The 26,738-nt window shown below is 42.4% G+C and overlaps 2 protein-coding genes across 9 annotated transcripts in view; one reads left to right on the top strand and one right to left on the bottom strand.

Moving 5' to 3' along the window:
• Positions 1 to 636: 636 nt before the first annotated feature.
• On the bottom strand, positions 637 to 24,239 carry TUBD1 (tubulin delta 1). 4 transcript variants are annotated; one of them, XR_005721659.1, is made up of 9 exons: positions 23,980 to 24,114; positions 22,941 to 23,157; positions 21,060 to 21,207; positions 18,430 to 18,646; positions 17,281 to 17,512; positions 13,224 to 13,388; positions 4,877 to 5,032; positions 3,054 to 3,237; positions 637 to 1,253 (listed from the first exon to the last, which is right to left on the bottom strand). XR_005721659.1 is itself a non-coding variant. In XM_040244183.1 (9 exons), the coding sequence occupies exons 1-9, from the start codon at positions 23,995 to 23,997 to the stop codon at positions 1,151 to 1,153; spliced, it is 1,404 nt and encodes a 467-aa protein (XP_040100117.1). In that variant the 5' UTR covers positions 23,998 to 24,239; the 3' UTR covers positions 637 to 1,150. The 4 variants fall into 4 exon arrangements, 3 of the variants coding, with proteins under 3 accessions (XP_040100117.1, XP_040100116.1, XP_040100118.1); XM_040244183.1 differs by having other exon boundaries at positions 4,892 to 5,032; positions 18,430 to 18,625; positions 23,980 to 24,239; XM_040244182.1 differs by having other exon boundaries at positions 4,892 to 5,032; positions 23,980 to 24,229.
• Positions 24,240 to 24,402: 163 nt separating this feature from the next.
• Positions 24,403 to 26,738, top strand: part of RPS6KB1 (ribosomal protein S6 kinase B1) — a 40,117-nt gene continuing 37,781 nt past the window's right edge. For 2 of the 5 annotated variants that reach the window (XM_040244168.1, XM_040244169.1), the window contains exon 1: positions 24,410 to 24,617. In XM_040244168.1, coding sequence (XP_040100102.1) covers positions 24,477 to 24,617 — 141 coding nt within the window. In that variant the 5' untranslated portion in view covers positions 24,410 to 24,476. Of the gene's footprint in view, positions 24,618 to 25,140; positions 25,262 to 26,738 lie in introns of all 5 variants that reach the window. The other 3 variants (XM_040244167.1, XM_040244166.1, XR_005721658.1) reach the window with 3 other exon arrangements.

The following is a 26,738-nucleotide window of genomic DNA, read 5'->3' as shown; positions in this document are numbered from 1 at the left end:
ATTGAAATACACCATTCTGTTATTGAAATACACCATTCTCCTCAAACTCAGCTGCCAATTTCCAAATGTGTTTTGTCCTCAATGAGACCAACATCGATAGGTGTCAAGTTCATCTAGCACAGTATTTCCTTGAAGCTCAGACGGTTAAGAAGCTGCCTGCAATCAGGAAACCCGGGTTTGATCCCTGGGTTGGGAAGGTGCCCTGGAGAAGGAAATGGCAACCCACTCCAGTATTCTTGCTTGGAGAATCCCAGGGATAGAGGAGCCTGGAGGGCCACAGTCTGTGCGGTCTCAAAGAGCTGGACACAACTGAGCAATTAGCAATAGTAATATATTAGTATTTCCTTGGTGATAATTTTATCAACCTAGTGACAGTCTGGTGAAAGCTCTCACCCCTTTTACTGAAAAGAATACACCTTGAAGTATATTACCTTATAATTACCTTCTTCCACACCAGCTAAATACCTATCAGTAATTTAAAAACACTATTTGAGCAAAATAAATTTCTACTCTGAAATTCTAAGATGTAAAAGAAAGACAATTTTCTGATGCCCAATTTAAGAAAAGCAAACAAAGTAAACACTTGCTTATTTACTTTTTGCACTTAAGCATGATATACATTTATTAACAAAATCCTGACATTTATTTTTAAATAGCTGCTTACAGTGGAAAATCTTACCCTGTTATAGAACATATTCAAAGAGATGTTCACATCATAGCATTTGACAACAGCTCCCTCTTGTGGTCTAAAACATTCACTTCAAAGATGAATATATCTAAATATAGAACTGCAATTTCTTAACTTAAAATTGTGCTATGAAAGTTTAGCTCATATTTACTGAATGCTTTTTGGAATAAAGAGGGAAGTTTCCTTTTCTGATAGTTTCAAAGTTGTAACATCTCAGCCAAGTGTTCCCAAAGTTCTTTAAAGAAGCACCAATTTTTTTTTCTTACAAAGGAAAATACCAAGTAGTTGTTTTCATTGAAAACATGAAAGGTTTTCCTCCTTCTCTGAGGCTCTAGCATGAAAAGGAACCAGCATTCGACTCTGTAGCATCAGCAGACTGGAATTTAAAAACCTTTGAAAGCAGTACTGCAAAGTATTTTAGTCCAAAATTGACTTAAGGTAATTTTTCCTCTTGGTTCAAAATCAGAGGTTGCAGTAACTAGCGATAACCTGTTCTAACAACGTGAAACTGTCCAAAAAATCCTCTTCTTCAATTCCAAATTTTGTGTACTGATGAAGGTAGGCTCTGGTGAAAGAAACAGAAAATACGAAATAAAAATCTCAGGCAACTGAATAATTCAGAATCAAATAATAGCTCTTTTGTAGCTCATGAACATGTGAACATGGCAAACTCTTCAAAGTCTTATCTTTGCTTCTGTTTACTCCAAAAGTTAGCAGACTTTCAAAGTTTATTTCAAGCTCCGTCAATTCAAGACCGTGACAATAAAAGGCACATTGGAGGGGAAGTCCCTGGTGGTCCAGTGGTTAGGGGACCTTCCCAGGTGACTCAATGGTAAAGAGTCCGCCTGTCAATGCAGGAGACACAAGAGGCATGAGTTAGATCCCTGGGTTGGGAATATCCCCTGGAGGAGGATCCAGTATTCTTGTCAGCAAAGTCCCCTGGACAGAGGAGCCTGGTGGGCTACAGTCCCTGGGGTCGTGAAGAACTGGACAGGACTGAGCGTGGATGCACGCCTGCCGATGGTTAGGACTCGGAGCTTTCACTGCCAGGTTTCATCCCTAGCTGGGGAACTATTATTAAGAAACCTACAAGCTGCCAGGCGTGGCCAAAGGAAAAAAAAAAAAGCACACAGGGAAAAAAAAAAGTGTGTTCAGATTTGGCTGTCTACCCAGCACATATTCAACACCCTAGAGGAGATGACTGGGTTCAGTATAAACTCTTTAAGAAGTGCCTGGGAAGTCTTTTTTTTTTTTTTTGGAAGTCTTATCTAAGGTGTGACACTGTAAAAACACACAGGTCCGGTTCTAGGAATGAAATGAAGCCTCCCGAGTGTTTTTCAGACAACACTTAATTTGCACTTAGGCCAGGTGATCCTGTTAATAGCCCCAGCCCCTCAAAATGTTCTGTAGAAGGAGAAATCATATTAGAATATCAAGGGCAGACATGAATTCAATTAGTGAAAACAGCTGCTAGCATTTAATGGCAGTGGGACGGGAACTAGACCAGAACTATACAGAAAGTGCACAGTCCTGAGGAGGGGGGTTCAGGGAATGGCCATGTACAGGAGGGGAGACCCTTGGGAATCCTGGCTAATCAAAGTACAGGCTTATCCAGTCATCTGAGGAGTTCTGCTGTCACATTAAGTAACTGTGGCAGAGGACAGGGAGCCCGCTAATGCAATTCTTCACATCAGGCAGACATTTCATAGAATCAGGTGGAGCTGAACTTGCTCTATCCTTCTTACCGAGCAAATCAGGATCTCGTCCATTCTCAAGGATCTAATTTTGGAAAATTACTATGGAACAGTTCTTGAGCATTTACTAGCCAGGCACTGGACTAGGTGTTTTTCCACATTATTATCTCATTTTAACCTTCACCACATATATCCTCTCTTTTGGATCCATCATACAGGAAAGGAAGCCAGAAGTAACGTGGCTTCAAAATTTCATACCTACAAAGCGCTTACTCCATGGCAGTCTGAATGTGTTCTGCCCAAATTTACACGGTGAAATCCTAACTCGCAAGGAGGTAAGGCCTTTGGGACTGAGATTCGGTCACCACAGTGGAGCCCTCGTGAGTGCAGTGACAGGCCCACGAGAGCTCCTTTGCCTCTGCTGCCAGCTCAGGACACAGCAAAAAGACACCATCTATAAACCATGAAGTGAGTCTTCATTGGACATCGCATCTGCTGGGACCTTAATCTTGGAATTCCCAGCCTTCAGAAATAAACTTCTGTGGTTTATAAGCCACCGACTTTATGCTATTTTTGTTATAGCAGCCCAAACAGGCTAAGACACTCCAGAACCTGCCTAGCAGTTATCTGCCTAAGGTTAGGAAAGGTTTGTAGATTTCTTTTGTACTTACCTTGAAGCAAACATATTCCACGCTTTACCCACAATCATATCAAGTGGTTTTACTAAGCACTGGCTATTGCTGACCAAGGCTGCAGACTTCTCATATTTCCTAAAGGCTCGCTGGGTTTTCCACACATTGAAAGCGTGAACAGGCTCTAACCAGGAAGTATAGAGAGCTGGATCTTTAAATGCTCCTAGAGTAAAACAACAAGCCATTGTTTATATCACAAATCGTTAATTTTGGCAACAAATTAATAAACACTTTCTTTTCCATTTCACCAGAAGTCTTTTGTATTGCCTTTTAAAACTAGCTTTATATTGCTTTTGGATAAATGATCCATGTTCATCATTATTAAAAAAATTCACACCATTCAGAAAAGTATTAAGAAGAAAATTTAAGTCAACAGCTGAAATGTCACCACCCAGAAATAATGACTATGAACAGTCTGCTGACCCTCTCTTCTATTGGAATTTTACACACATGCTCTTATATGATTTGTATTTTCCATCCACCAATACGTTGTGAACCTCTTTTCCATGTCAATAAGTATCATTCATATTTTTAAAAGCTTCTGTGAACATATCATTTACTTAACACATTTCCTACTGCTGGGCATATTGTTGTTCGCACATTTCTGTCAGTGTGAAAGATACTGCAATGAATATCTTTGAAAGAACACCTCTATGTACCTGCATCATTTCCTGTGGGCAAATTTTTAGAAGTTAGATTACTTTACATGTCCTTTTATTAATTCTCTTATTTTAAAATCTAAAATGAAAAATAGGAAGAAAGTACCACATCTGATTGACTTGATATGATCTCTTAATTATTACTAGTTTTTTATTTAAGGGTGTTACAGGGGCTTTCCTCACAGCTCAGTGGTAAAGACTCTGCCTCCCAGTGGAGGAGACGTAGGAGACACCGGTTTGATCCCTGGGTTGGGAAGAGCCCCTGGAGAAGGGGATGGCAACCCACTCCAGCATTCTTGCCTGGGACATCCCAGGGGCAGAGGAGCCTGGTGGGCTACAGTCTATGGGATCTCAAAAAGTCAGACACAACTGGGGGACTAAACAACACAGGGACAAGACTGACTCTTTATGTCACAGCTGCCACCATGCCGCACCAAGCCACACTCAGTCGTGTCCGACTCAGTCGAAGGGGTATAAACACAAGTGTGGGGTGTGACCCATGCAGGACCAGGCCTGCCCTGCTTTGCTTATGCCTACGTGATCTGATGGCTGAAGCGCTAACAGATGTCTCTGACTAAGCCTGAAGCCACAGGTGAGGATGACGGAGCAACCAGATTCAGGAAGAAAGAATTAAAACTTGTCTCTTATTTACACCACTTCCATTTTGGTGTCTGGTCACATACCGGTACAGGGGTTGCATTTTGCTACTAAAACAGGTTTTATTTTCCCGTTCTTTAAAATCATGAATTTGGGGGTTGGCACTGACATGTAACTGCTGAGAACTACTGTAGCGCAGAGAACGCTCCTCAGTGCTCTGTCGTGACCTAAATGGGAAGGAAATCCAAAAAGGGGGTGTGCATGTATAGCTGATTCACTTTTCTGTACACCTGAAACTAACACAACATTGTAAAGAAACCAGACTCCAATAAAAGTTAATTTTAAAAAAATTCCAAGAGATACAGGAGAAAAAAAAAGAGAATAAATCTGGGGGGAAGTTCCTGGTGGTTCAGTGGTTAGGGCTGTGAGCTCTCACTGCTAAGGGTGTGGGTTCGATCCGTAGCCAGGGAACTCAAGATCCCACAAACCACATGATGAGGCCATCTGTACCATGAACATTGGCAAAACGTGTGTCTTCATTTTCACCTTAACTTTGCTCACCCACATCCGCACTGTGCGCATCTTTCCCCCGAAGGATGACCAAGTTAGCAATGGAAGTGTTAAAATGAGTCTCTCTGTTGACAGGAATTTTACCAAGAGGAGGAAGTCCTGATAAAGGTGGCCGAACCTGCCAATCAATACCTACCAAAAGAAAAAAAAAGAGATTTTACAAATGGCCTTGAACAAGAACAGAAAAATTTAAGATGATATATGTATTTTATAGAAATTCCCATTTGATAAGTACAAGTTGGGGGGGTGGCATTCTGCTAAAAATTTAAACATTCTTATCTGGTTGACCTAAGGTGATTCAAACTATTCAGTTCTGAGACAGGCATGAAATAATTCTTCACTGAATATTAAAGGATGGCAGTAGGTACAAAGGATGGAATTCTACACTGTAATAAAAAGAAACTGACTATGGATATGCAAAAAGACACGGACAGATCTCAGAGGCATGATGCTAAGTGAAGCAAGTTTGACTGAAAAGGTTACATACTGTGAGTCCATTTATAGGACTTTCCTGGGCTCCAAAATCACTGCAGATGATGACTGCAGCCATGAAATTAAAAGACTCTTGCCTCTTGGAAGAAAAGCTATGACCAACCTAGACAGCATATTAAAAAGCAGAGACATTACTTTGCCGACAAAGGCCCATATACTCTTAAGCTATGGTTTTTCCATTAGTCATGTATGGATGTGAGAGATGGACTATAAAGAAAGCTGAGCACCAAAGAATTGATGCTTTTGAACTGTGGTGTTGGAGAAGACTCTTGAGAGTCCCTTGGACTACAAGGAGATCCAACCAGTCCATCCTAAAGGAAATCAGTCCTGAATATTCATTGGAAGGACTGATGCTGAAGCTGAAACTCCAATACTTTGCCACCTGATGCAAAGAACTGACTCATTGGAAAAGACCCTGATGCTGGGAAAGATTGAAGGTAGGAAGAGAAGGGGACGATAGAGGATGAGATGGTTGGATGGCATACTGACTCGATGGACATGAGTTTGAGTAAGCTCCGGGAGTTGGTGATGGACAGGGAAGCCTGGCGTGCTGCAATTCATGGGGTCGCAAAGTCGGACACGACTGAGAGACTGAACTGAACTAATAGGACCGTCTAGAAAAGGCAAAATTATAGGAATAAAATTCAGATCAATAGTCACTAGGGGCTTGGGGTGGAGAAAAGAGACTGTCTACAAAGGGGTGTGAGGAGACTTTTTGGAGCATGGAAATACTGTCTCAATTGTGGTGGTGGTTACATGGTAGTAAGTGTGTCAAAACTCATGGAACTATCCACCTAGAAAGAGTGAACTTCATTCTACATGTCTGTGAATAAACAAGCAAAATAGATACAAAAATGTTAAGGGATGTAGAAACACCAAGCAAAAATAGGATTGAAAATTGACTAGTCAAAGGGAAATATTAAGAAAATACTCTTAAATTATACATAAGATAGGAGAAAATTTCAGTGTGCAATAACAGTTCGATTTTCAGCAAAAGAAATTTCAGAACAAATAGAATACTGGCATACTGAAATCATTGATAATAATAAGACAAACAGGCCAACTTAAAAATCTGGAAAGATGTTTGAACAAACATTTCACCAAAGAAGATAAACAAATAGCTAATAACCACATGAAAAGATGCTCAACATCACTGTCATTAGGAACATGCAAATTGAAACCACAAGGAGACACAACTTCACAGCATCTAGAATGGCTAAGTCATTGGCTCTTTACTGCACAACTAAGAATGGCTAAGTCACTGGCTCTTAAACTGGCTTTGCAACCATGTGAGGCACATCTCCCTTTGACTCCTGCTCAAGGAATGTTGCTAAACTTGTCTGTTTATCATGACGACTGCCTCTTTCCTATCCTAGCAGGAAACTAAAGGTTTGCTTTCTGGAGAGGACAGGATTGAGTGTCTCTAGTCTGAAGAACACTAGGCAGGGCTAAGGGCACGGTGCACACCAAAACTAGAGAGATCAGGTATAAAAAAAAAAAGAGAGATCAAGTGAAGCCCAGGATAACCATGGGCCCCCCTCTCTCAAGACCACTAGGGCTTCGTCTAAACCCTCTGGGCAGAATATCTAACACAGCAGACAGGCAAACAGAATATCCAGTATGACAGACATACACGGGTTAGAGAGGGCAAAAAACACTAGACTGAAGCAGGTCAGAAGGCTCTGGTGAAGGTTTCTCTAGGAAGATGAAACTGATGGAATACTTGAATACAGGCAGACCTTGGAGATTGTGCATGCTTGGTTCCAACCACCACAATAAACTCAATTATCCCAAATTAAAAGACACTTGCTCCTTGGAAGATAAACTATGGCAAACTAGACAGTGTATTAAAAAGCAGAGACATTACTTTGCCGACAAAGATCCATATAGTCTAAGCTATCGTTTGTCCAGCAGTCATGTATGAATGTGACATTTGGACCATAAAGAAGACTGAGGGCCAAAGAACTGATGCTTTTGAACTGTGATGTCGGAGAAGACTGTTGAGAGTCCCCTGGAGACTTCTCCCCTGCAAGAAGATCAAACCAGTCAACCCTAAAGGAAATCAGTCCTGAATATTCATTGGAAGGACTGATGCTGAAGCTGAAGTTCCAATACTTTGGCCACCTGCTGCGAAGAACTGACTCTCTGGAATAGACCCTGATGCTGGGAAAGACTGAAGGCAGGAGGCGAAGGGGATGATAGAGGATGAGATGGTTGGATGGTATCACCAACTCAATGGACATGAATTTGAGCAAGAGATGGTGAAGGACAGGAGAGCCTGGCGTGCTGCAGTCCATGGGGTCGAAAGTGTCAGACACGACTGAGAGACTGAACAATCCCAACAAAGCATGTCACACAAATATTTTTTCATTTCCCAGAGCATATAAAAGTTACGTTTACACTATACTGTAATCTATCAATTCTGCAATAGCACTGTGTCTAAAAAAAAGCATACCGACCTTAATTGAAAAATGCTTTATTAGTGCTAAAAAATGCTAACCGTCATCTGAACTTTCAAGATATAATCCTTTTTTTAACTTGAAAGTTGTTTTGCAATAGTAACGTCAAAGGGACTGTCCTGGTGGTCCCATGGTTGAGAGTCCACCTGCTGATCCCCGGCCCGGAAGGATCCCACATGCTGCAAGATAGCTAAGCCTGTGAGCTGCAACTCCTGAGCCCACACTGTAGAGCCCGTGCTCCGCAACAAGAGGAGACACCACAACGAGAAACCTGGGCACTGCAACTAGGGAGCAGCCTCTGGCGCCACAACTAGAGAAAGCCTGTGCGCAGCAGCACAGGTCCAACACAGCCAAAATAAAGAAATAGTTGTTAAAAAAAAACACATGACATTAAAAAATATAGTAACATCAAAGATTACAGATCACCGTAACAAACATAATAATAAGAAAAAGGGGTGAAATACTGTGAGAATGGCCAACACGTGCCATAGAGACGTGTAGTGAGCGAGCACCGCTGGAAGAATGGTGCCAACAGGTGTGCTAGATGAAGGGTGCCCACAAACCTTCAATCTGTCAAAGAACACGATATCTGCAAAGTGTAATAAAACAAGGTACGCCTGGTATCCGGGAAAAAAAAATTTAGACAAGTAGTGAGACAAAGCTGAATAATTGACAGGTACATAGAAAAACTAAGCAAACAAGAAAACAAGGCAATCATTAACTCCAAAGAAAACAAAAAAAAAATTATACAGGAAGGGAAAAGTAATCATAGGATGCTCTGCTGCTCAGCCGTGAATAGCATTTACTTGATCATGATAGTATAGACCTGAGTATCGCTTTAACCCAGTGATGACGCTTACTACCGTATCAGAAGGATGAGGAGACAGAGGGTATTTCAGGGCTTAGGGTCCAGAGTTAGAAAAAACCTAAAGCCTAACCCTCCATGGTGGGAAGTAAATAGGTAATAAATGAATGAAAAATCTATAAATGGCAATAGATACATAAAAACAATAACACACAACAAAAGAGTTTTGGGAGACAGTTACCTTGAACAAGGAGACAACAGAAGAAGGTTATGGACTAAGAATTTTTAACAACCAGCTTCACAGAATTCATTCACTATTGAGGTACATACAAAGTTATGGCGTATATGGTAGAAAACTATGCAGCTACTGAAAAGAACAAGGCAAGTTTAAATGAATGAATTGGAATAAAGGCTACAGAATACTACACTGAAAAAAGCAGAACAAAAAAATTACATAGTGAAGGCTATGGTTTTTCCAGTGGTCATGTATGGATGTGAGAGCTGGACTATAAATGAGATGGCTGGATGGCATCACCGACTCGATGCACATGAGTTTGGGTGAACTCCGGGAGTTGGTGATGGACAGGGAGGCCTGGCGTGCTGCGATTCATGGGGTTGCAAAGAGCTGGACACGACTGAGTGACTGAACTGAACTGAACTGAATATGATGTTAGTTTTATTTTTTTAAAGTGTGTTTATATATATACGCCCTTAGAACTCCAACTCTCATGTGAATACATTAATGCAAACTAGCAAAAAGGAAATAGATGGGGAAACAGTGGCCGACTTTACTTTCTGGGCTCCAAAATCACTGCAGATGGTGATTGCAGCCATGAAATTAAAAGACACTTACTCCTTGGAAGGAAAGTTATGAGCAACCTAGATAGCATATTCAAAAGCAGAGGCATTACTTTGCCGAATAAGGTCCGTCTAGTCAAGGCTATGGTTTTTCCAGTGGTCATGTATGGAGGTGAGAGTTGGACTGTGAAGAAAGCTGAGCACTGAAGAATTGATGCTTTTGAAGTGTGGTGTTGGAGAAGACTCTTGAGAGTCCCTTGGACTGCAAGGAGATCCAACCAGTCCATCCTAAAGGAGATCAGTCCTGGGTGTTCATTGGAAGGAATGATGCTAAAGCTGAAACTCCAGTACTTTGGCCACCTCATGAGAAGAGTTGACTCATTGGAAAAGACTCTGATGCTGGGAGGGATTGGAGGCAGGAGGAGAAGGGGACGACAGAGGATGAGATGGCTGGATGGCATCACGGACTCGATGGACGTGAGTCTGAGTGAACTCCGGGAGTTGGTGATGGACAGGGAGGCCTGGCGTGCTGCAATTCATGGGGTCACAAAGAGTCGGACACGACTGAGTGACTGAACGGAATAAAAGTTTTAAATACTGTAAGTAAAACTTAAAAGTAACTAAAATTGTGATTTAGCTTGGTTCAGAGGGCCAAGCCAAAAGCTGTGGAAAATTCTTCCCAGGGCCTTAACGGTTTAATCAAGAAACTGCCAGCATGTACCCTGCTGATCCTTATAGACCAATGACGCCTGTGTTCCTTCCAGGTCCCCCTTTTGGAAAAGCAGTGTCTACCAGTTATCCTCCACCTGTTCCAGCATGGTCTGTAGGGAGTGGGGCGTACTTAGAGAGCAATACTCAGGAAATGTCACCTGAGAGACATAAATCCACACCTGGACCTGCTTTTAGATGACAAGATTCTGAATTTCAGGCTGATGGGCTAAAGGAACGTGCTAGTAGGCTAACTTTGGAGGGCCTGGGACGGGTTTAAGTACATTCTGCAAGTGGGAGGACGTGACGCATGAGGTGGCAGAGGGCAGAGGGTGGCAGCCAGCTTCCAACATCAATTCCTGTGCTCCTCGCCCCTGGGGTTCAGGCTCTCGCGTGGTCTTCTCCCCATGGGAAAGGGTTGACCTTAGTAACCAAAAGGATGATGCAAAATGATGGCATGTGACTTCCAAAGCTAGGTCATAGGAGATACTAACTGCTGCCTTGCTCCTTCCTGGGCCACTCATCCTTCCTGTTCTGAGGACATGGAGAAAGATACATTGCTGAAGGCGATACTGATGGGGTCGATCTTCACACACAGCATTCCGATAACGCATAAGGAGCTTTAAAGCTATATTCTTCAACCTGGTTAGTAACATAAATACATTTATTCATACATTTACATTGGCCACCTGATGTGAAGAGCTGACTCGTTGGAAAAGACCCTGATGCTAGGAAAGATTGAAGGCAGCAGGAGAAGGGGACGACAGAGGATGAGATGGCCGGATGGCATCCCTGACTCAACGGACCTGAGTTTGAGCAAAGTCCAGAAGATGCTCAAACATCTGGCGTTCTGCAGTCCATGGGGTCGCAAACTGTCAGACAAAACTGAGTGGCTGAGCAACAAAAATTTATAGGAAAACATTTAAATGTTCAAAATTCATATCTATAACTGGAAAAATGTTGATACTCTAAATTCCCATATGGAAAAATGACTAAACAAACAGTGGTTTATTAACCTGAGAGGGCCCAGAGTCCCACGTCATAAGCTACCCTGAGGTACACTGTGTTCCTTGATAACACGTACTGCCAGAAAAACAGTTCCTGTGGCCAAAAAGTTTCCGAAGCATTACTTAAGATGTGAACTTTCCACTTATCTCCAAACCTCAGGCACTATGATCTAAAATCCATAAGGTGTTACAAGTAAATGTAAAAACAAAACAAAACAAACAAACAAACAAACAAGTAAATGTAGAGGAAATCCAGTCTCATAGTACTGAAACCTAACTGACTGTAATCTGTGATAAAATATCTGCTCCCAGAATTGTACACAGTAGTAACTTCCAGTAAAACATGAGACTGAACAAACCGGTTTACTCCTCAAATCTCACTAACACCACGAATTTTTTTTTAAAGGCACGAGAAAAATGGAAAGAAGATAGTGGTGACAGAATTTTTGAAACTGGAAAGCCAATGAACCAGTGGTTACTGACGCAGCAAAAACTGAGACTTCTGCCCACGGTGAAGGTCCTAGAAGCTGACTAAGTGCTTCTAGAAAAGGAAGAGATGGGAGGATTAGTTAAAAACCTGTATGAGAAGCAGTGAGAGCTCCAGACCCTTCCCCAGCCCCTGCAGTAGGAGGGCTGCCCCCCTCCATCTTGAAAGGGGGTTTCTACTCAGTAAAGGCTAAACCTCTGAAAAGAATAAACACCCCAGATAGAGATCTCTGCACTCATAAACTTTACTGTGTCATGAGATAAAAGAGCCACACTTAAGGAATTTCAGAATGCTAGACACAAAGAGAAAATCCTAAAAGATATAAGAGAGAATGAAACAGGATTAGAAATCAGACTGAAGTGGGACTGCTCAGCTGTAACACTGGAAGCTGGAATATTAGAGAGCAAGTTTTCAAGACACTGAGTAAAAATGATTCCTAGCCTCAAATCCTATACCTGGCTGAATCATCAATCAAAAAAAACCCCAGGATAATGACATCTGCAGCCTGAAAATGTCTACCTTCCCTGTATGCTTTCTTACAAAGCTCCTGGAGGGCAATGTCCACATGAGGGAACAGGCCTAGAAAGAGGAAGATTTGGAATCTAGGAACCGGGCTAGAATACAGAAGGAGGCAGAGAGGCCAGTGCTTCTGCTTCTCACGCCTGCAGAGTAACCACTGCAGCCTGAAGGGTGACGGCCTCTGGAAGGGACATCTTTAAGAAGGTAATGGAAGTAATAAGATTACCTGATGGGTTGGCTGAGAAGGGTTTCATTTTTATGGGAAAGTTTAGGGGTAAATTCGTAATAGGTACAAAGAGTATCAACCAAATAATTATTAACTCTAGGAGGAAAAAATAAATGGTACATGAAATAAAATGTAACCTGTGTATGTAGTACATGGCTCAACTCTGAATAAAATTTACATAGCAAAAATAATACAAACACTGAAAACTTATTTTAACTAGACTGGGAGGGAGAGGGAAGGTGTGTAGAGGGTATAAGAAGATTTAATTCTCAGTTTTATGCTAAGAAGGCAGAGGATATCTAAACCTAGAAAATAAAACAAATAACAGAATAAGGAAGATGTTTAGAAATGGAGGCCAATTCCAGAAAGAACATCTCAAATCACTGAAAGCAGTGCCCACTGGGCTGTGGAGAAGTGGAGAACTGACTGTTCCCTTCCCCATTATAAATTCATACTGGGCAATTACTTGACTTTTAAAAAAATTTAAGATGTACTTTACATACAATGTGATACACAGATTTAAATATATACTTAAATGAGTTCTGACAACTTGATTTTTTTAAAAAAACTACATTCTTATATTACTTTGATAAAAATAAAATAAAAATAATTGTCACACTCATCTGAATTTTTTTTTTAAGAAACGAAACTGTGAAGTGATTAAGAAATCTTCCCAGGATATTCTGGTGAGTTTTTGTAGGAGTCTCCCAGATCAGAAGAAGGCACTATTATTTCAACTGGCCCAAGCCAGTTTATATTGGGAACTTCAGTACCGGCATTTTCCCCAGCTTGTGGGCTGCATATTTTTAAAATACCCTTTACCTTCCTCCATTTTCGCATTAGAAATGAGCATCTGTCTCAAATGCTTGAGGAGGCCAGCCCAAGTAAACGTGCTGTATGCCAGTGAATTCTCAGACATTTGAGGAATGTTACGAACACCCAGCATCTTGAATTCTGGATGGGGAACTAAATTTTCCATTAAGTCTCCTGCAAAGAAAAAAAATCTGAACTCAATTCTTAAATTCCATGTTATTTCCGCTGGCTCATATATAACCATGATTGGACGGCTTGGGGGGTACCAAATGTGTTTTCTCCTCCAAGGCTAAAAGTGCTTAAATTTCAAAATGTAAATACAATTTCAGAGACAATATGTATGAATGCTTGATTAATGCTAATGCTTAATCAACTAATGCTTGGTTTTGGCACCTATTTTAGCATGAATGAAAAAAAAAAAAACACACTTTGCCAAAAGAAAACAATAATTATTTCTGAGTTAAGAACCTGGAAATGTGAATGAAATATTTAGCTAAACCTCAGGAAAACAAAGTAAGCATTAGAGATAATATACTTTTATTGTCATTCTGTGTTCACTAAATGCCCCCTTAGAAATTTTCTTAGATCTCTTATTTGGTTAAACGATAAGCAGAACCTCTTAACATTAAACTCTACTTGGAAAGAAGACAGAATTAGTAATTCTTGAACACAGGAATATGTCTATCTTTAGAACGTTATACTTGTAATGAAAGAGAAAGAAGGAGAAAGGCTACTTTGTTTTTCATTCAGAGCTTACTTATTTTAAAAATATTTTCATCTTTTTAATATATCTTGTATATATTTTATATATTTATAGAAAATACTCCTTTCCAGAGGAGAAAGAAAAATCTTTTACCATAACATGAAATTTAAATATCATGGGGACTTCCCTGGTGGTCCAGTGGCTAAGACACTGTACTCCCAATGCAGGGGGACTGGGTTTAATCCCTGGTCAGCAAACTTGATCCCACATGCTACAACTAGAGATCCCACGTGCCACAATGAAGATCGAAGATTCTGCATGCCACAACTAAGAGCCTGCACAGCCACATAAAGAAATAATACTAAAGAATAAATTTTATGATAACATTGAATGCAAATTCATGGCCTATATCCTAATGTTAAGAACAAATTCTGAGGCAAACATCTACAGACTGTTGCACAAATTGATCTTATGGCTAGTGGCGTTTCCTCTAAACGTAAGAAGCCTTTTCTGTAAAGCAGCTAGAGCTGAATTCTGTCACATAGCATGTGTAACAAAAAACAAGCAGCAAATAATCCCTGAACGCTAACGCACAGATTGTTAAAATCTGTGTTTCCCTCCAGCTTTCTTGTTCACCTGGTCTCATCTTAACCATTCTTGGCCTTGTCAAACTCTGAGTTTGTGTCCCCACAAATTCCCACATTGCAATCCTCACCTCCAAGGTGATGGCTTTAAGGAGGCGAGGGAGCCTTTGGGAGGTGAAGTCTCTTTATGAAAGAGACCCCAGAGAAGCCTCTTGCCCCTTCGTGGCATGTGAGGACACAGCGAGAAGATGGCCATTTGTGAAGACGGCTTCCACAGGCAGTCCAGCGGATTTTTCACAAGGTGGTTATGCCAACAACCTCCTTAAACTCCTTCAGAGGCTTTCCCCTGCTCTTAGATTAATGAGGCGGCCTTTACACGCTTCCAGGGCCCTACAAGGTCGGCCCCTGCTCACTGCTCTAGCCTCAGGTGTCAGTCATCCCCGGCACTGTTCTCTGTGCTCCAGTGACGCTGGATTTCTCTCTGTTCCTAAAGGGCCATGCTTCCTGCTGCCACAGGGCCTTTGCACATGAGATTCCTGTCTCCCTCCCTTTGCTTAGTTAACTCCAAGTCTTCATCCAGCTTTTTGCTCGTGTTAACTTCCTCAAGGGCTGACTTCTTTGCCTCATCAGCCTAAGCCTGGTTCCATCGTGACACATTCTCTTGGATCTGCACTCCTTTCCTTCAGAGCATTTAACTCAGTTTTTAATTACACCTTCTTCGCATAATTGTTTAGTGTGAACACAATGTCTATATTGGTTCCTCACTGAATCCCCAACATTTAGCATAGTGTCTGGCACATAGCAGGAAGTCAGTAAATACTGGTTGAATGAACAGATGTGCAATATGGTAAGTACTGTGGAATGCACAGAAAGTAACAAGGCACATGTCGCCAAGGAAGTTGCAAATTAGTGGGAACTACAAGACATGCACATGTCAGACTCCTCCAAGGAAACACATGACGTTAATTACAGTGGTGGCATCTGGGAGGGGTCAGAGGGTGACTTACTTTTGATTGCATTTTCTTCTGTACTCCTGGAATAAATATGTGCATTCATGTGTGTAACTCTTAAAGATAAGCAAACACACTTAAAGAAATAATAAAGGCAAGAAACATTAAGTAACATAAAAGAGATACAGAATGCCAAGGGAGTACAGAAGTAAAGAACTCGCCTGCCAGTGCAGGAGATGTAACAGACATGGGTTCGATCCCTGGGGCAGGAAGATCTCCTAGAGGGCTTGGAAACCCACTCTAGTATTCTTGTCTGGAGAATCCCATGGACAGAGGAGCCTTACAGTCCATAGGTTCGCAAAGAGTTGGACATGACTGAAGTGAGCATGCACACACAGGAGTTCAGAGCTGGAGGGTTACTTTGGGACTTCCCTGGGGGTCTAGTGGCTAAGACTCCAAGCTCCCAACGCAGGGAGCCTGGGTTCAGTCCCTGGCCGGGGAATTCGATCCCACAGGCTGCACTAAAGATCCTGCATGCCTCAACTAAGATCCGGGGCAGCCAGAGCAGCCAGGGCAGCCAAATAAACATTAGAAAAGGAAAAAAAAATTATCACTTGAATTGGATCCTAAAGGATGAGTAAGGTTTCAGTAGAGGTGAAGAAGGGAAGCAGGAAGTGATTTTTAAAAGAGATAACACTGAGCAAAAGGACCAAAGCAGGAAAGTTCCAGACTGAAGGAGGAAGTGGAGACAGGATGAAAAGCAAGTGGGGAATCTTTGCAGAGGAGGCAGAAGGCGACAAAAATGCAAAGTTAAGACACAGGGCAGAATGTGGAGGCCAGACTAAGGAATTAGGACAAATCTGGCAGGTGACGCGTGAACCACAGAATGGGGCCTGAGTAGAATACGAGGATTAGATCTGTGCCTTGGGGAGGCTCATTGAGGTCAGTGTGTCAGGAGGGCTGATGCCGGGGGGCGGGGGGAAGAGGCAGGCAGCAGGAAGGGAAGCAGGGTTAGGACCACCTTAAGCCAGGGATGTCCATGTAGCTGCGAGCTTCTGTTTTTACGAAAACAGAGACCGAGAGAAAGAGAGAGGCAGAGATTGAGAATAAAAAGAACTCTGTATTCAGGGGGAGCATGCAGTATCAGTTAAGAGATGCTGACCAACTGAACCAATGTCAGAGAGACAGGGAGGCAGGAAAGAATGCAGACAGCTGGGAGAGATGGCACCAACAGGTCTGAGCATACTGATGAGATAAGAGGACAGTGGGAGAAATTCAGGGACAGGAATGGAGGAAGTGGGGGAGGGGAGACAAGCGGGGCGGGGCGGGGGGAGGGGGAATGACGAATCCATTCAGAGCATGCTCAATTTGAAGAAGCGGATGCAACTAGGAAAAGTGGGATAGGCAACTATTCGGGAAAGAGGGTAGGACTGAGACGTATAGATTCCTGGGTCCTTTGCATCTGGACGGTCTGAATGGATAAAGCACCACTTAACAAATAAGCTGAAAAAGAGTGGTGGGTTTTATTGCACAATGATGAAAATGATGGTTATGCAACTTTGTGAATATGTTAGAAAACACTGATGTGCGTATTTTAAATGGGTGAGTTGTATGGTATGGGAATTATATCTCAAAATTATTTTTAAAAATAGGGAAGGAAAAAAAAGAAAAAGAAGAGAAAAGGTCCTGAAGAATGGAATCAGTGGAAGGTTCTGAAGTGAGGGAGATGTGAGTATATCTTCAGGTAGAGGGGAGAGCCAGAGAAGAACAGCTTTGAGGCTTTCACAACATCAGACTTCTCTACAAATAACCCATAGGGGCACAAATACCTAGTGGATTTCTCCTGTAGTGAAATGAGCCTTCTCCGGAGTAAGTAGGCTGGAACACACTTCCCAGCTGATGTGCAAGGACTTGATTTATATCACAGAAGGAGATCTGCTTGATATTCATCAGCTTTGCACAGATCTTATGAACAGCATCGTTCTCATGAACAAGGAGGGCGTCTGAAGATCGGTACAAGTGAGAAAGTGTCAAAATGGAGTTGTAGTTCTGAACAATAACCTGGAGAGGAAAAGGCCACAAATAAGAAAGGTAGGAGAAGGACCTCCCTGGTAGTCCACTGGCTAAGACTCACGTTCTCAATGCGGGGGCCAGGGTTCGTGCCCTGGTCAGGGAACTAGATCCCACATGCTGAAACTAAAGATCCCATGAGCCACAGTTAAGACCTGGAGCAGCCAAATTAATAAATAGTAGAAAAAAAAAAAAAAAGTAGGAGAGAATAGCAGTTAAGAGGGCATCTTACCTAGGTTCAAATCCTGGCTCTTCCACTTTCTAGCTATATGATCTTAGATAAGTTACATAATGTCTTGTGTCTCAGTTTCCTCATATGTAACATGGGGATAATAAGTATACCAGCCTCTTAAGACTTGTAAGAATTAATGACAGAATACCAGTAAAGCACTTCGAATAGTGTCCTGTGTATAGTAAGGGTTCAGTAAACGATGACTATACTATTACTTTCACAATTACTATCATACTTTTTACATCATTTCCTCCTGTGACTTATTTCATCTCCGTTTTATTATTTCTCCTGCTAGGCTGATCAACAGCAAATTGGCTTACATAGAAACGTCCTTTCAATGGAAAGAAATGAAAATTCTTTGAAGGCTGCCAATGGCAGGATGAGGTCAAGGTCCCTGCTTTATAGGCAGTAGCCAGAGGGACTGACCCAGGAATGGGTTTCTGAGAGAAGCTGCACAGTTTTCTTCTTTGGAATTTTTATAAATAAGGACACCTCATTTGCTTGGGAAAGTTTAAACAAAGTTAAATGAGTTGTTCATGAAAATACCATACTGTATACTCACTCCTGACACAATAACTTAACATTTCCAAAGAAAGGATGAGATAGATCTTTTACATACACTTGTTTTAATCGCAAAGACTACAAGACAGAAATTTTTAAATTGATATGTTCATACCTCACCAGTTCCATAAGGCCATATAATCTGATTCATTTTCAAAGCGCTTGAGTACTGATCTTGTAAGTTCTGAGTAACGAAGGCTCCTAGCCCGGATCCGGTGCCTCCAGCCATACTCATTATGATGAAAAAGCCACTCAAAGAATCGCATTTCTCCACTTCCTTCCGGATTAGGTTCATTATAGATTCTTCATGCCTCGGTCCATGAACAGAGTATCTGTGCAGTGCAAAACAAACACCCTTCAATTTAACCAGAGAGATGGATTGCAGAGAAAGGTACAGGAGAGAGAAGGCTTTCTAAACCTATGGAAGTGAACTACCTCTCATAAGACATACAGGTACCCTGAGTGACCAAATTTTATAAATTTTAAAGGGACTTGGTAGCCCAGTGGTTACGATTCTGTGCTCCCAAAGTAGGGGGCACAGGTTGGATCCCTGGTTGGAGAACTAAGATCTTGCATGCGACATAGAAGGGCCTAAAGATAACAGTAATAACAACATACAACAAAAACAAAATGAAAAAATAGAAGAAGAAAATAATAAGATACACAAGCCAAACAGTTTTTAAAAGTGAATAGGACTGCTAGGAGAGTCAATTTACTGGGAATAGAAAATTCTCTTTAATAGGCCACTCCTTTGGCTAGAATTACCAGGTGGTTCTAAAGATTTCAGTTCAGTTCAGTCACTCAGTCATGTCCAACTCTTTGCAAGCCCATGGAATGCAGCACACCAGGCTTCCCTGTCCATCACCAACTTCTGGAGCTTACTCAAACTCATGTCCATCGAGTTGGTGATGCCATCCAACCATCTCATTCTCTGTCGTCCCCTTCTCCTCCTGCCTTCAATCTTTCCCAGCATCAGGGTCTTTTCCAATGAGTCAGTTCTTCGCATCAGGTGGCCAAAGTATTGGAGTTTCAGCTTCAACATCAGTCCTTCCAATGAATATTCAGGACTGATCTCCTTTAGGATGGACTGTTTGGATCTCCTTGCAGTTCAAGGGACTCTCAGTCTTCTCCAACACCACAGATCAAAAGCATCAATTCTTCAGTGCTCAGCTTTCTTTATGGTCCAACTCTCACATCCATATATGACTACTGGAAAAACCATAGCTTTGACTAGATGGACCTTTGTTGACAAAGTAATGGCTATGCTTTTTAATATGCTATCTAGGTTGCATAGCTTTTCTTCCAAGGAGCAAGCGTCTTTTAATTTCAAGGCTGCAGTCACCATCTGCAGTGATTTTGGAGCTCAAGAAAATAAAGTCTCTCACTGTTTCCATTGTTTCCCCGTCTATTTGCCATGAAGTGATGGGACCAGATGCCATGATCTTAGTTTTCTGAAGGTTGAGTTTTAAGCCAACTTTTTCACTCTCCTCTTTCACTTTCATCAAGAGGCTCTTTAGTTCTTTGCTTTCTGCCATAAGGGTCATGTCATCTGCATATCTGAGGTTATTGATATTTCTCCTGGCAATCTTGATTCCAGCTTGTGCTTCATCTAGCCCAGCATTTCACATGATGTACTCTGCATATAAGTTAAATAAGCAGAGTGATAATATACAGCCTTGACATACTCTTTTGTTGATTTGGAACCAGTCTGTTGTTCCATGTCCAGTTATAACTGTTGTTTTTTGACCTGCATACAGATTTCTCAGGAGGCAGGTCAGGTGGTCTGGTATTCCCATCTATTTAAATATTTTCCAGTTTGTCAATAAAGCAGAAGTAGATGTTTTTCTGGAACTCTCTTGCTTTTTCGAGGATCCCATGGATGTTGGCAATTTGATCTCTGGTTCCTCTGCCTTTTCTAAATGCAGCTTGAACATCCAGAAGTTCACGGTTCAGGTACTACTGAAGCCTGGCTTGGAGAATTTTGAGCATTACTTTGCTAGCATGTGAGATGAGTGTGAATCTACAAGATTATGGTACAACATAGTCTTCAATATTCATAACAATACTCCTAAAGCAGGAATTCTAACTTTGCCACACATTAAAATCACCTCAGAAAGCTTTGAAAAATTCCAACATTCAAACTTCATCCCAAACCTATTAAATCAGAATTTCTGGATGTGAGCCCTAGGCACTGTATTTTCTAAAGAATTCAGGCAATACTACTGTGTAGTCATATTCCCTATTAACTGGAATACTTGCCAGATAAAGATACTGTATTGATAATAAGTTAGCTGGCAGAATAACAGTGAAGAAGTGGAAACTCTTCTGCAAAAGATCCTTGGTTTCAGCAGTATCTAGACCTGAAGCATACAGAAAGGTGAGACAGAATGAGTGACTTCTGGGTGAAGTCACACTCTAAATGTTAAAACAGAAATTCAAAGTTTGGTATGGGCTTCTCAGGTGGCTCAGTGGTGAAGAACCCACCTGCCAATGCAGGAGACATGGGTTTGATCCCTGGTTAGGAAGATATCCTGGAGAAGGAAACGGAAACCTACTCTGGTATTTCTGCCTGGGAAATCACATAGAGGAACCTGGTGGGCTACCATCCATGGGGTTGCAAAAGAGTCAGACACAGCTAAGTGGCTAAAGAACAACGTTTAGTATATCAACTGTGCAGTTATAACTACACTACTCATCAACTGTGCAGCAGTACCTAAACTGAAAAGCATGAGGAATTCTTCTTACCCATAGGCCCAGTTGTTTCCAGAACCTTGTTTTTGACAGAAGCATGAATGCCGGCCATATTTCCATCGGCCAGAATGGGCAGCCTTTGACAGTGTTTGATTGATAACTTTAGGTTCCATGTCAACAAGGACAGCACGAGCAAGTAGAACTAGAGAGGGGAAAAAAACATCAAAAGAAAAATAATGCATATAATCTTATTTGGGGTAACTCAGAGCATAAACTTCTCTAAATTAAAAAAAAAAAATTCAAAGATTGAGAATAGAAAGATGTCATTCTGCTTAGAAACTGAGGTGGGCAGCAGCAGGTAGATGCAGATGGTTTATATGTCCAGCATTCTGCTGGCAGGCTGAATAAATACGGGCTAAAATGATGACTGGGTCAGGCCTACAAACACCTGTTGAGTGCTTAGAATGTGCTATGTACTGTGCTACAAACACAGAGATGAAGACAGTATCAATCCAGCCCAAGGAGAACCAGGGAGGGCAGCAAAACACATCAACACTGAGTCATGAAGTGATGTGATGGGACCCAGAACAAATCCACAGTAACAGAGGTGCGTATTCAGAAGCACAAAATGCCAAGGGCACAAAAAGCATCTCAGGATTATTGAAGCAGAAGATGGAGACAGGGGGTGTAAGAAATGATGGACAGGATGGGAAGCGGGCGGGGCTCAGATATTAGAAGTCCTAATACACAATGCTAAAAACCTTGAAACTTGTTTTTCAGCCAATGAGAAACCACTGGAAACGTTCAAGGATGAAAGGAATAGTCACGTGTCTTTTTTTTTTTTTAATGTCAGATGTCTTTATTATTTTTTTAAACAGCTTTTTACTACATTTATTTCTTTACTTATTGTTAAGTACTTATTGTTAAGCAAGTAAGCAAGGGATTGCAGGGTCCCAACCAAGGACAGAACTGGCGCTCCCTGCAGTAGAAGTGTGAAGTTTTAACCACTGGGCCACCAAGGACGTTCCTAAGATGTCTTTGTGAATACAGCAGTGTGGAGGACAGATGTGATAGACACAGGAGACCAGGCAGGGAAACTCGGAAGCAGTGTCTTGAAACAATCCAGATGAGGAAGGACAAGAGCCAGAAATAAGGCAATGACAGCGAAGATGGAGAGGGGAGAGGCGTTTCAAGGGACACGTAGGAGAGAAACTAAGCGTATCTGAACGCAGGCAGTCGGAACAAAGTTTTAAGGGAAAAACAACGCATGCCCTCGGGTACGGAGATGTTGACTTTGAGGTACACAGGAGAGACACAGGTGATGTTCACTAACCAGTCTGCAGCTTGGAAGAGACGCTAGGCTACAGATTTGAGAGTAATCAGTATGAAAGATGGAGCAACATTTGAGAGTCACTGAATTCATCCAGAGAGAATTATACAAGTGAGGAAGATGCTGAGATGCAAGCATTAGAAAAGAAAAGTTCAGTGACTAAGAAGAAGGAGTCTCAAAGAGGGAGTTTTATAGTTAATGTTATCAAATCTGGTAGAAAAGTTAAGTGAATTAACAAAAAAAAAAACAGTTACTGGCTCTAGTAATTAGGAGATCACTGGGAATTTTTCATGGGACAGCTTCATTGGTATGGTAAAGCAGAAGCAGGATTATAACTGGTAAAGAGCGTTCTCCTTTGAGAATCTTAGATGAGAAGGAAGGAAAAAAGCTATAGTCAAGAGCTAAATTTTATTTGGTCGGTTGGTCTTAGATTGGCAAGATCTGAGCAAGCTCATGGCCTGAGAACATGATGTCACTGGAGAGGCAAAGCTTAACACGAAAACAAAGGGCTGAGAACAAAATCATTCTGCTGCAAGATGAAGGGGGTTCAGACACCATGTGCAGGGCCTGGTCTTGAAGAGATTGGTTATGTGGACCACACATACCTCCATTTTCCTCCTCACTGAAGAACCTTTCTTTGCAAGATGCTTGATATGCCTCATTCTCCCTTTTAGAGCAGAGTCCTCGGGGACAGTGTGAGTCATTAAATAAAGCATCAAACACTTCAAAACCAATCTGATTGCCACACTGACCAAGCTGCACTGTTACTATTGACATGCTGAGAAACAAACCAAAACAAACTCCTTCAAAAAAGTAAGCAACCTGTAATAGAAAAAATATGGTCTTAGAGAACCACTACATTACCAAACAAAGAACAAACAAAATATGTTAACACACATCAATAAAAATATATAATTTGTAAATACTATATATAGATAAAATATCTATGTTGTTTAAGGAGCCAAGCATTCAAGGAAGTTGTTCTTTTTCTGTATATGGTTTGGGGACTTGGGACTGCTGTACCCAAATCCATTCATATATAGCTCAATAGTTTCCAAAATCTCACGTGTAATCGTAACTTTCTAAGCATGCGTTTAAAACAAACAAAGTGAATTCTGGTTGAAGTAATTTGTCGTATCCACTTCACACCAAAGGAACATAGAAAATGCAAAAGTGAGCTCAACGGTAGCACATTTAATTAACGTTAATTTTTTCGCTTCTAAATAATGACTTTTTCTCTCCACCAATCAACTTTCTGTACTGGTAACTACATAACACAAGAAAGTCTTTGTATTTAGCTCAGATAAGACAGCAAGGAAGACGAGGCTTGGAGGGGGGAAAAAAAAAGAGAAATAGTAGAGCAAGTATCCACTACTTTTAACAATGAAAAGAGACAGTTTTTGGTAAAGACCTTACCACGGGGTCTATGCAGCATTGGAAGGAGCCGTGGCTTGTAAGCCAGACTCTATACTTAAAATCATTAAACAACTCTGCAAAATTGGTATCATTATTTTTATTTTACGGATAAGGAAACAGAGGCTCTGAAAAGTCAGTGACTTTCGCAAGGCCACTGAGCTGGTAAAGAGCAAAGCCAAGTTCTGCCTTTCTACACCTCCCCAGGAACTCCCCATTAACCCCACTCACTGGCAACCGCAGGACCATCCGTTTCTGCCGGGTTCAAACTTCACGGGAGCAACATTTTCCTAATGCGCAGGCTCACTTTCCATACCGAAAAAACTACAGAGAACGAATGCGCATGTTCCACATACAAGCAGATTTGTGGTGGTTTTTCTCCCTCCGCCCCCCCCTCCCCATTCAGAAAGGTTAATTACGCATGTTCACTTTATCAACTTCGGACACGGCACGCATGCTCACTGTCCTTCGGGCTTTAGCTGACTCTGCGCATGATCTAGCTTCCAAGCGAGGCTTCGGCAGCGCTTCTGCGCATGCTTCCGCCAGTACCTGGCCCAGGTGGCGGCATTGCGCATGTCCGTTGCCCATAGCTCGGCTTCACGGAGTCCTGTGCGCAGGCCTCGGTGCCGAACTTGAGGAGCCAGTCTGGGGCCTAGGCGCAGACGCACTGAGCCCCAGCGGCCGGTGATGGCGGCAGCGGCGGCGGTGGCTGCGGCGGGTCCGGGCCCATGAGGCGACGACGGAGGCGGGACGGTTTCTACCCAGCGCCGGACTTCCGAGACAGGGAAGCTGAGGACATGGCAGGGGTGTTTGACATAGACCTGGACCAGCCGGAGGACGCGGGCTCTGAGGATGAGCTGGAGGAGGGGGTGAGGCCCGGGGTCCCCGGGGGTGGGGTGGGGGGGCGCCCGAGGTGACAGGGCCGGGGCGGCGGCGCGGGCCCGGGAAAGCCCGGCGCGTCCGAGGGCGCGGAGACCCGGGGGTGGGGGGCGCGAGTCGTTCCTGGAGATCCAGGAGGAGCCGAGGCGCCGCGCGGCCCGGAGCGGGGCAGCGGGCGGGGAGGACCTGGCCCTCAGGTGTGAGGCCGCTGCTGCGCTTGCAGGTGCCGGCCGCGCCCCTCGCCCCGGATGAGCGCAGCCGGGAGCAGCCCGTGGAGGGGACGGGGACAGGCGCGCGCGGAGGACTTGCCCGGAGCCCCGGGACCTGAGTGTGCGGGGCGCGCGCGCTGCAAGCGTGTGCGTGTGCGGGGGGGGAGGGGGACTGCGTTTGCTGGGTGTCCCGTAAGTGCAGGTGAAGCGCGGAAGGGTGTCCCTTCGACTGTAAGATCTCAAGTGTTGCATCTTCAGACGTCCCACAACCACCTCTCTTCTCGGCCTGTCGCCTCTCTCCTAGGAAGCGCTCAGCTGTTAGAAGTGACAGCTGAAAACTTCTGTCGGGAGTAGCGCTGCCGCTGCAGTTACAGCCACCAGGAGTTTTATTTCGGGAGCAAGGGGGCTCTGCTGCATCTTCCAGGGTTTGTTTGTTTGCTTTTTTTTTTTTTTTTTAAATTTAAAAAACCCCTTCCGTGTGACTTAAAAATAATTTATAACGACACACGGCTTTTGTAACTTACTTTTCCCTTAGTTGTAGATGTCTATATTTTTTTCCGAAATACTTGATGTAATTTTGGGGTGGAAAAAAACCAACGTTGACAGCTGTGATTTGGCTTGCCAAAAATAAATTGCTTGAACTGAGACTTGTGAATGGTGGTGTGAGGGCTTTCCTTGCTGTAATTTAGGGTGCTAAATTTAGAATTGTTTTTCCTAAATGCATAGCTCGTTTTTACCTTTGCTGTCTTAGTTATTCTTTATTCAAGATAAATTTGTTGCAAAATCACAGGTTGTACCTGACGTTCACAAATAGTGTTGTCATGCTAAATCACTGTTTCTGGGGCAAATGACCATCAGTGATAACCTCATGATAATTTAGATTGTAAATTCCATTGTCTAGATGAGTTCATGGGTTTATGACTTAAGTCAGATGTTTGCTGAAACTACAGAAGGGGCCTCCCTTTTTTCCCCCTACCCTATCTCCTCCCTTGGGCAAGTAAGTTGTTTCCTGCTTGTTGACAGAAGATGCTATATACCATAAATACTTTAGGAAAATAGGTTTTATAGAACAGAAATGCTCTTCTTATCAGTTGAGTCTAAATCGAAATCAGGCAGTGTGGGCAGTGTGGAAGATGGGTATTGAGATATATACTTTTTTTTTTTTTTTGGTGGCTGCACAGCACAGCTAGTGGAATCTTAGTTCCCCAACCAGGGATTGAACCCAAGCCCTGGCAAATGAAAGTGCCAAATCCTAACCACTGGACTCCTAGGGAATTCCCCGATGTATATTTTTAGTATGCTTACATATGGAATTTCAGTTAGCCTCTCAATGGAACAAATATGGGATTACTTTCATTACATATAACATACTTTCATCAGTTATATTGGCTCCATATGGCAGTGGCTTGGGAGCGAAGCAGGGGAGGAAAAGATAAGGGTGCTTCATATCAATAAAATCTTCACCAGTTGAACTGATAAAATTTCCAGACCTTGGGTTTATTATGAGCTGAAATTAAAATACCGTCTTTAAGATTCTTGCTATGAACTAGGACCCCTCTTGAATGTTTGTTCTGCTGGGTACAGGCAAATAGGATTTTGAGCAGGTGTGGAAGAGGAGGTCAGAGAAATTGGTGGAAATAGGAAAGAGAAGGAAATATGACTACTACCCTAGGGAGAGGAGCTTTAATTACAAAGGTAATTAAAGAGGGTTTTGAGGAAGAGGCTTCAGCAAAATATATCTAACATAGCAGTGCTTTTGGAGTTGAAAATGTTTCTTTTGAGTGTGTTATTCTAAGAGATGCAAGGTGGACAAATAAAGAGTTGGAGTGGAATTGGGTTGGCCACCCAAGGAGATTCAGTGACATCCAGGTTTCTCTATAGGTTTTAAAATTCTGAAAAATG

This window comes from Oryx dammah, unplaced genomic scaffold (assembly GCF_014754425.2).
Source record: "Oryx dammah isolate SB20612 unplaced genomic scaffold, SCBI_Odam_1.1 HiC_scaffold_8, whole genome shotgun sequence".
NCBI lineage: Eukaryota > Metazoa > Chordata > Mammalia > Artiodactyla > Bovidae > Oryx > Oryx dammah.
Note: the sequence above shows the minus strand (reverse complement) of the source record. Positions and strands in the feature narration are given on the sequence as shown.

Bases quoted from the DNA above. Each gene is read 5' to 3' on its own strand.
- TUBD1 (XM_040244182.1), bottom strand. The intron at 18,647-21,059 runs GTAAGAAGAATT...TGCACTGCACAG, and splicing joins GGAAACAACTGGGCCTATGG to ATACTCTGTTCATGGACCGA. The intron at 13,389-17,280 runs GTATTTGTGCCC...TTTTCTTTGCAG, and splicing joins CTACAGGAGAAATCCACTAG to GAGACTTAATGGAAAATTTA.